This window comes from Phocoena phocoena, chromosome 2 (genome assembly GCF_963924675.1).
Source record: "Phocoena phocoena chromosome 2, mPhoPho1.1, whole genome shotgun sequence".
Lineage (NCBI taxonomy): Eukaryota > Metazoa > Chordata > Mammalia > Artiodactyla > Phocoenidae > Phocoena > Phocoena phocoena.
The window spans coordinates 43,800,032-43,809,895 of record NC_089220.1 but is presented as its reverse complement, the minus strand read 5'-3'; the positions used below and the strand labels follow the sequence as shown (position 1 = coordinate 43,809,895).

Sequence of the window (9,864 nt, the reverse complement as noted above, 5' to 3'; positions counted from 1 at the left end):
AAAGTTGACATACCGGTCATACATATCTTGTTCATTCATAGATGAGGCCCCCCCCCTCAAAATTTTTTAAAAATAAAGTTTGCTAATTCCCTCTCTGACCCAAGAAAAACACGTTTTGGGAAGGAGTGGCTGAATGTGGGCTTCTCATTCATAAATGGTGGTATATAATTAAACTGGACCCAATGTTGTGCTAGAACCATTTTAATATAATTATACATATCTGCCAAATCCAGGAAGAAAGGTTTATGCATATATAACTTTTCCAGTTAACATCTGCAAGCATAAACAACGATGATCTCAGTTTATAAATTCATCAGGGTCAGAGCAATTGACCAATGTCTCTTTACTGCTAGGCTTACCAACAGCAAATTACAGATGAGTTAGTGTCCTTTTGTTTCTCTTCTCTCACTCTCCTTGTCCAGAGACATTTTGTTGTAAAGTTTCAGTGCAGCTCACCTCCAGCCAAAGGTAATCTTTTTAGATAAGTACTCAGTTGCTCTGAATTTACTTATAATTATAACCTATTTAATCACAGAAGAACCCCTGCAGAGGTGGAGTTCAAGTTTGCATACAATAACAGGAGATCACAGTTTTGAAGTCTAGCACAGATTAAAAACCACAGATGTACCATTTATATAAGACACACACTGATTGTCTCTTAAACTACATATTGACTCCTTATGAACATTATTTTTTAAATAAAGTAGTGCATCTAGGACAATCAGTCGCACAATTCACACAGCCCTGAAAAGTTTTTCAGTGCCAACTACCAGTTGGTCATGAAACGTGAGTGAGCTTGAGACACTGTCCATTCCTAAGATTCAACCAAGGATTGGCTACGACATTGGAACACCTCTGCTTAAGAAGGCTACGTCCTTCCCTCCTTTCCCTCACAATTTAGTTTTGTTTGTTTATTTTTGGTGGTATTTGGTTGCACGTGGCTAGAATGCTTTCGATCACTTTGCAAATCAGTAAAACCAATGATCTAAAACTATGATAGGATCTTAAGTATCAAATGGTTTGTCCATTTCAGGTAGCTGGTTGGCAGGCCCCTCTAAGGCCTTTCATTTTTCCTTCTATGCCTCCCGGGACATTGATCAGGAGATGAGTCTGAGCATCATACCATCTAACTCTTTTAACCAATGCCTGGCTAAAACTGGAATGTCCAGCTCAGTATATTTAAAAATCACCCACAAAAAGAGGTTCTGCAGGTCCTCACAAAACCTGGAATTTCCACGAAGATGTCTGATCTTTATAATCCAAGCAGTCAGCATTGAAGTTAAGCTTCCAGGAGGCAGTTTGGTCCTTATAATCCAAGCAATCAGTGGTCGAGTTAAAACCCAAGCTTGAAGCTCCATATCCCTGGGTGGAAAGAGAAGCTGGGGACTGATTGAGATGGCTGGTGACTGCATTGGTACCCATGGGACTGAGTGTGGTCCCTGGTCCAGGAAGCTGGTGATGCATAGGGGTCAAATAAGATCCACAGTCCATGCCCCCAAAGTAGGAAGTTGAGCCAGCATATCCTTGACTATAACCTGAAGCCTGAGTATAGGTCATGGGATAGGACCTCTGCATGCAGGAAGAGGAGGTGGACAAGGGATCTGACAGTGGGGAGATGGAAGCTGGGCTCCAGATAGACACAGGAGCACTGCTGCTGGAAATGGCTGGGACTGAGGTGCTAGAGGGGGGAGTGAATTGGCCACTTGTTCCACTCTCTGAACTCACTTCCCGAGCAGGAGACGTCTTCTTTTTGGCAGGTCTCACTTTGTTTTGACCTCCATTCTGCTGTTGCTGCTGCTGTTGGCGGCACTTAGCTCTTCGATTCTTAAACCACACCTTGAAAGGGAAAGAAACTTCTTTAACATGGTTTCAGTGACTCCTTAAGGAAAAGAGTGGCTCCCAGATTATAAATCTGTCCTAGATGGACAGATGAGCTTAGCAGACAATCTCTCCTGCCAGTGAAACTCTCATATATGTTCCTGGAATTATAAGAAAGTTGGGGAGGCTCTATCTAAAAGCATTTGACCCTGCTTTACTCCCAGCTCAGAGCAGTAAAATTTAAGATAATCGCCCAAATCATGACTAAAAATTCTCCCCCTCACTTTTCTATCTCTTATTTCACCCCAAATACACACATACACATAAGACCCAGCTGCATTTTGGAACACTCTCACAATGGAATAGAACATACCTATTCTATGTCTTTTGGATGGGAACATAAGAGAAATGAGAGAAAATAATCTGTTGTTATATGCCAGCAAGAACAGCCTAAATTCAAACAGTTTACAGTCCATCTTCCAGGTAGCAACTACTAATATGTAGGTTGGTTCCATCGCTCTACTTTTTGTCTCTTCTAGAAAGACTCACAGAAGAAAGCCCCCAGGAGAAAGGATCCTGTTGAGGAAGAAGGTCTGAAAGCTACTATCTGCCAAAACCTTCTTTATGGTAAGTGGAGTGACTCGTATATACTCTGCTTTGAGCTCAAAGACAGACTTCTCTCCTAGGCTCAAGTCTGAGCCTTCAGGGTAGTGCCACTTGACACATAGATTGTTTACTGTATTATGTTCATTGGCTTGTCAACTTTGCCTCTGTGTGTAACTTTGAAAATTCTCTTTACCAGCCTTCTTCATGTTCTGCAATGAGGGTGCTGTGTGAGGGGGCGCTTATCAGGGAAGCTACTGGCATTTTCTGGGCAAAAGTCCTTAGCTGTCCTCTTGAATGAGCTCTCCATATGGGTGTCTTAACTGTGGTAAACATGATGCCGTGAAGGCTGAGCACAAACCACCAACCATGCAGAGCCATTTATTTTCTTTCAGTTAAGACTTTAGTTCAAGCCTCACAAGTGCTAAAATTTCTTCTGACTTTGAAAAAGGCTCTTTTTGATCTGCAGTTCATGCTGATGTGTCCTAGCTGAAGGGGAATCCCAGGTGTACATGTGGTTTAGGTGCTGAACTTTCTCTCCAGAGAAATCTATATGGGACTTGCATTCCAGAAGAGTTGGGAGTTTACTTTCCTCTCCAGCTTAAGGTCAAGTTAAGGGGGAGTAAGGGGAGCGGGGAAGGTATCATTGGGATACCATGTTGATATTTTATCTGCTGAATGGCTCAGATCTAGCAAATTCTGTTCCATCCCTAAGAAGTCAAAGAAAACACTCTTACTGTGTAATTTCTTCTTCTACCACCAAACTGACATGTGACCTTGAGCAAGTCATTTACTCTATTTCTTCATCTGTAAAAATACTGGAACTATGCAGGAGCTAAGCTTCTTTTACCCCTAAAAGTAGATGAGAATGGGAGGGGGGATTTCCAACGGGGGAAGGGAAGAACTAAAATATTATGTGACTATCCTTGAAATCTGCCAAGGCTGGGCTTCTGTCCACCAGGGGTCCAAGGGTTCTAGGACTGTGCTTTATCACTGCAGCTAAATCACCAGTCTTACCTTGCCAACTGGACCGGAAGAACGTTGGTTATAGGACTGGGTGGGGGTGGAGGGACAAAAAGGGGCACGAGGAGAAATCAGACACTCAAGGGGCCCTAAGAGAAAAGTTTACTGGCTTCCGATGGAGCCGAGCGTTTAGTTTAAAACCTTCCTTTGGTCCTCTCCAAGACCTGGAACTCTCCTGGGTCCTCAACAAATACAGTGCTGGGGGGAGGGGTGGCACGGTTAGGAAGGATGGCTGTGTCTACCTACATCTGCCCTACCTGCACCCTGGACTCGGGCAAGTTGATTTTCAGCGCCACCTCCTCCCGCATGAAGATATCTGGGTATCGGGTCTTCGCAAATAACGCTTCCAACACATCTAGCTGCGCCCGGGTGAACGTCGTCCTCTCCCGCCGCTGTTTCCGAGGGGTGGCTGCGGGACAAGAAGCCCAGGGCCCTTTAGGGTGCAGGAGCAGCTTCTCAGTCACAGGGGTCTCTGCGGGTGTCCGACTCCCGCCACGCCCACACTCAGCACTCCCCTGGTCCTCGCAGCAGCTCAACCCGGACCCTACCCGTGTCCTCCCCACCCCCTCCCGGCCTCGGCTCCTCTGGCAGACACTGCCCCTTCCAGGGAATGCCCCACTCCGCCTGACGTCGGAGATGGCTCCAGACAGAGGGTCTCTTCGAAAGCTAACCAAAAAAAAAAAAAAAAAAAAAATAGGGAGGACAAAAAACAAGAACCCTCCAAAATCAACCCCTAAACCATCAACACAAAAACCCCACTCTGTGAAGTCAAAGGATCCCTGAGGACTGGCAGCTCGAACTGATGGGGCAAATCTCGATTCTGCCCGAGATCTAGGCTTTTTAGGACTCCAAGGGCCTTTGTTCCTCCATCTTTCAAATGGGGGCATATTTCATACTTCTTGTTCTAGGAGGATTTTAAAAAACAGATCTTATCGGAAAGGAGAGCACTCACACCCGGAGTAAATCACACCTCTAAGGATTAGAGGCTAAGGGCCTGGAGGTCAGAGGGGAAGCCCCAGGCTTGGCGGGGAGAATTTATGATGAGAAACCCGACTTCGCCAAGAGGGCACTTCCGAGGAATTGGACTTCGAGGTACAGGCAGGGTCCCCTCGCCCAAATGACAAGGGCAGTAGCCTTCCTCGCCCCACTCCTACGTTGTAGATCCACCTACTCCCTTTCCCCCAGCCCCCCTGTCCTCTCCTCGGCCGGTAAATGCCCTGTGGCTTTGAGCTTCTCGGAAGGAAAACCCAGTAGAGACCTCGTCTGGAGCTGGGGCGGGGGCGACGCCACCGCCAACCCCGGTGCTCGGGGGAAAGAGTGTCACAGCCCCGCGGAGCGGGCGTGGAGAAGGGCAGGGCAGCAGTGCCGCGGGGCTCACTTACCCGGGTAGCCCACCGAGGGGTGCAGCAAGTCCATGCCCGAAGTGGTCAGACTCAGCCCATTGACTGCGTAAGGCGGTTGCTTAAGATAAGACATCATGCTAAGGTTGTTTGGAGGCGCAAAGTCGGCCCAAATCCGGGGGACCCAGCCGGAAGGTCTCGCTTCTCCCGGGGTGGACAGATTCAGAGTCCTGGTGGGTGGGTTTGGAGTGCTGGAGCTAAGGCAAAGCAAACAAACAAACAGAGGTGCTGGTTTACCGCTTCGGAGTACGCAGCTCTTCCACGTTCCACCACTAACTTAAGAAGAGCCCGGGCTCTGCACAGCAGAGGCTTTTAAAGGACTTGCAAAGCCTCCCCCACTACCCCGCTCCCCTCCCCAGCTTCTCAGAACTAGAGGAGATGCAGAGAGACCAGATAAACCTGTCCTCCCCACCCCCAGCCAAAACTTAAAAAAAAAAAAAAAAAAAAGACCCGAAGAAAGCAATACAATCTGCCTCCCACTCCCCCCCCCGCCCCCCCCCCCGGCCCCAACAAAACCCCACGCCTCCAAATGCACACATTGCATTCCTATCCCTACATTTGCATAGGACTCCTTGGCTGGCACTAGCTAATTGTCTCAAACAAAACTTGATTGGGGCCATTTGCAGAGACAAAGAACTCTTTGGCTAAATAAATAATGCAGATAACAAAGGCCATTGGTGAGAAACAAAGAAACAATTCAAGACATCTACCTCTCCCCAGACTGTTGCCTTTCCAAGGCAGATTTTAATTATCTTAGCTTTTTACCACTTTCAACTGCTGCGAACCTAAAATGTCAGTGCACTTAACATCTAAAATACCAAGTTGCGAAACAGCAAACTTGAGAAAACTTCTCAACCACTATTATTCCACATTTGAAGTCATTTCCAGTAATCATTTTCACCTAATTAGTAGTCTGGGTAATTAGATTTCGAGGTAAGTAACAGATTTATTAGGGTTTTGGAGAACTTGATTATATGTGTCTAAAGAACTAAAGCTAAACAAGCAAGTATTTAACTTTTTATCGACATCCATCAAATATTTAAACGCAGTGCAAAAAAAAAAGTCTTCAAGTTTGGCACAGGGTGGGCTAGGAATTCTGAAGTAAAGTTAGAATCCCACCAATCAGATAATGACAGGCTCCCACATTTGCAAGTAGAAAGAGTGCACATTTGTAGCGCAAGCCGCTTCCATGTTGATTTTGATGTGTAGAGGCTGCTGATCCTGCAGGAGGCAAATTTTCGGGCATTTGGGTGCTCAGCAGCTACAGCAGAGTTTCCTCTGCGCCTTTCTGCACATTCTAGTTTTGAAGAAAGTAGATACACAAACCCCCAAAGTTGTGAAACTAATAGAATTTCTCCCTACCCTTCCAGTGTCCTAAAATCCTATAAGAAAAAGAGCTCAGAGAGGGAAAAGGAAGGAAGAAAAAGAAAAGTTATTTACTTTATTCTGTTGAGTATTTCTCACTCCCCCAAGCAAAGGGATCCAAAATTGATGTTTATAGACTGGCTGTTTGCAATTTTGGCTTTTATTTTCCTAAAAGGTGGCACTTCTCCTGCATGGATCTCTACTTTGCAACTTTGACACTATGAGAGATTGCTTCAAAATGGCGGACACAAGATTAGAAGAAGTTCCCTCTTACTTTTACAGAGGTCCTACTGAGTTTTAAGGACTCTAGATTTTCATATTTACATTGCTTAAGAGATCAAGACACAAAACTCCACAGAGGGAACCCAGTTACTGCAACTTCTTCCTGATTTAAATTCATAGCACAAAAATCATGCTTTTCCACCCTTAGATCTAATTTAATGTAATTTTATAAATGCCCTTGTCGGAGTTTGTATTATCTCACCAGTAGAACTAATTTAGTTGCTCCTACAACAAAGACTTGATGTTTTATCTTTTCCTTTCAAGATAGTTATTTGGAGGCTGTGAAAATAATATTGCTTTAAAATACAGTCATGTATTGGTTTTAATAGCCTCTAAGCTGGAGTTCTTTCTTGTTTAATGCAAACTTACTATGTCGGAAAGTTCTGAACTACTATAGAAACAACTGAAATCATATCGGATGTGCACATGAGAAATATGGAAGTGTTCTTACATGTATAGCTCTCACCCAATTAGAAATGCCTGACACATCACACATTAAAGTAGCACATTCCAGCATAAAAAGCAGTTACAAACAGAAAACAACAGGACAGAGATCCTTCTTGGAGCTCCTTTGCTCTACCATCGAAAAATGACCAAAATTCCCGGCATAGACTGTTTTCCATTTACTACCGGATACATCTTTAAAAGAAAAAGGAACAAAACAAAACTACGACGTGTTCGCCACAGCTAGCCTAGGTATGCGCTCTCCAAAAAAGAGGCCTTAGACAATTCCATCTAACTTTCAAAGCCCTGCCAGGAAGCCTTTCTCCCTTCCTCTCTAAGCAGAGCCCAGAAGGGGAAAAAGAAATCCCTTTTCAAAAATACAAGCCTCAAAACAACTGCTCAGGAGGTGGCCCCTGGAGAACTCCTACCTAGAAGGAGCGGGCGGCGGTCTCACGGCGAGTCCGCGCAGCCGCTTGGCGCCTACACCTCCGGGCGCGAGTGACTTGGTCCGGCGTCCCTGCCCGGCAGCCCTGCAGCCTCGCAGCCCCGGCGCCCGAGGTCCTGCTCCACTTGCCCGCCCCGGGCCGCGCTGCCTTATATCTAACGGTCAATTCGTGCAATCTGTCGCTCCCCTCCCCCCTCCTCCCTTCCCCCTTGTTTTTTTTTCATCTTCCAAGGAGCCCATCTACCAGTTGCTGTGTCCTCGCTCAATAATAATTACCTCGTCCGAGAATTAATTATAATAAATGTTTTCTTGATAAACTAACGAGATAATCCGAAGGGCACACGTCCCTTAATTACAGGACGCCGTGCTCAGCTCTGCTTCTCGTCCGGGCTGATTAATTTTCTGCATGATGGAAAGGAAACAAAACTACGCGGACTGGCGACCTGCCTGCGGCTCGGAAGACAACGAAAAGGAAGAGGAGAGAGAAAGAAAAAGGAGATATGCGGGCAGCGCAGAAAACAGCCGGCGCGGGCCTCCCTCCGGCGAACTCGAGTGAAAGTTTCTGGCCTCAGGGAATCAAACAACGCTGCCACTCGCGAGGGAGGGAGGAAGAAACGTGCCAAAAGGGTTGGCCTTGACTATTAATTATGGCGAGGAGAAAGCCCTGGTGTTAGCTCTGAGAGCAGAGGACTGGGTATCTACCTGCCTTTGGGGGGAGGAGTTTCCTCTTCACCTCCTCTCTTGTGCTAATAACTTTGGTGACGGGAAAAAGTCCCGAGGAGAGCACGAAAAATCCTGACCCCCGAAGCTCTGGGATGCAGGGAGAATTTCCAGGAGTGACCTCCCCGTTCCCTCCCCAAGCAATCCACCACTCAAGGGGCAACGCGGCTCGGCCTTCTGTCCCCGCACTCCACTTCGGTCTGTAAAAGAGGAAAAAGCCGACTCGGCGGGATTCTGACGGGGACTTGGGTTTCAAAAAGTGTGTCCTGAAACCAGACTGTGGTCTCAAGAGTCACTTGAACGCTTCAACACGAAGACTTCTTCGGAGTTTGAGGCGCGACTCATTGCGGAGGCTGGGTGCCGGCTGAGACCTTCTGCTGGTTCTCCCCCGGGCCGACCGAGATTGGAGGCTGGGCCTCAGCGCCCCGCTTGCCCCGGCGCGACCCGGCCCGCGCCGCCCGGGTGTCCCCGAGCCTGGGAGCAGAGCGCGCGAACGCGCAAGCAGGCCGGACCGCGGCCCCTGTTTGAGAAAACCGAGCGGCCGCCTTCCCACCGGAAGGATTCCAGTCCCCGGCTCCGTGCGGCCTCGGGCGGAGCTGAGGCCACTCACCGCCACTTCTGCCCGCCCCAGGTGCGCGCCGAGGGCTGCGAGGGGCGGGCCCGGAACCGTCCCCGGCAGTCACGTTGGAAAACGACTCTTCCACGCTCGCTCGGTGTAGGACCACAACACACAACAGCCATGGGGGGGGGGGGCGGATATGGCACTCCCGGGTTTTCTCCCCCCTGGGTGGGGGAAGTGGTGCTTAAAAAGAAAAAGGAGATTTGAAGGCCCTCTGGAAGAGGCCGAGAACCTTGGTGAGCTGCTCTTGGCTGGGGGAGAGGGGGCCGAAGAGAGCAAACGGCGAGCGCCGGGGCGGAGGAGGTGCCGGCGCTCCCCGCCTCCTCGGTTATCCTCTCGGGTTTCCTCTCACGTTCATTAGGGACAGGCAGGAGCTTGAGCGGCGGCCGCCGGCGCCCGCCGACCCGCCGGCAAGCCGGGCTTTGGGCGCGCGGAGGCGCCCAAATTATTATTATTATTAACAACAACATCATCATCATCATCACCATCCATCCATCCATCCATCTAGCTACATCTGCATCTTTTTGTCTCGGACTCTGAAAACGTCCTTGGGATCAATCCAAATGACCCCAACCACATGTGATGTCCAAAGCGCAAAGATAGCAGGGAGAAGCCCAGAATGGGCGTTGACATAAAACAAAACCACAAACAACACCCCTTCAAAATACCCCACATCGGACTCAGAGGGTTTCCACGACGCTTTGCGAAAGCACCGACCCCCGGAGCGCGCTCCCTCCCTTCCTCCCACTCTCGCCCTTATCTCCAGATCACAAATTTTTCGCAGTGATCGTTATTACACCTCAAAAATTTGCAAGGGAAAAAAAATACATCAACCTTCAGAAGAACTCCACGTTCTCAAAGGTGCATCAGTGGGTCTATTAGAGGCACTGGGATGATGGTAGACAGAGGGACACGTAGATATGGATATAGACAGACAGACAAGACAGACAGACACTTACCTTAGAGCCACATGGGAGGTTGGGGGGGAAAAAATCAAATTATCCTTCAAAATTCCAAATAGCCAGCTATCCTAAAAGAAATCAAGAGTATTGGGTTAGAACCCTTGCAATCTTCACCCTTCCATGAAAAGTCAAACACAACAAAAAATATTTTTCTAAAGAACAGAAAATAAGGAAAGTCGCTCG

At 47.9% G+C, this 9,864-nt stretch overlaps 1 protein-coding gene across 2 annotated transcripts; it reads right to left on the bottom strand.

Annotated features, from left to right (window-relative positions):
• Nucleotides 1-457: 457 nt before the first annotated feature.
• On the bottom strand, nucleotides 458-4,923 carry OTX2 (orthodenticle homeobox 2). 2 transcript variants are annotated; one of them, XM_065871835.1, is made up of 3 exons: nucleotides 4,827-4,923; nucleotides 3,702-3,853; nucleotides 458-1,836 (listed from the first exon to the last, which is right to left on the bottom strand). In XM_065871835.1, the coding sequence occupies exons 1-3, from the start codon at nucleotides 4,921-4,923 to the stop codon at nucleotides 1,216-1,218; spliced, it is 870 nt and encodes a 289-aa protein (XP_065727907.1). In that variant the 3' UTR covers nucleotides 458-1,215. The 2 variants fall into 2 exon arrangements, with proteins under 2 accessions (XP_065727907.1, XP_065727906.1); XM_065871834.1 differs by having other exon boundaries at nucleotides 1,216-1,836; nucleotides 3,702-3,877.
• Nucleotides 4,924-9,864: the final 4,941 nt, after the last annotated feature.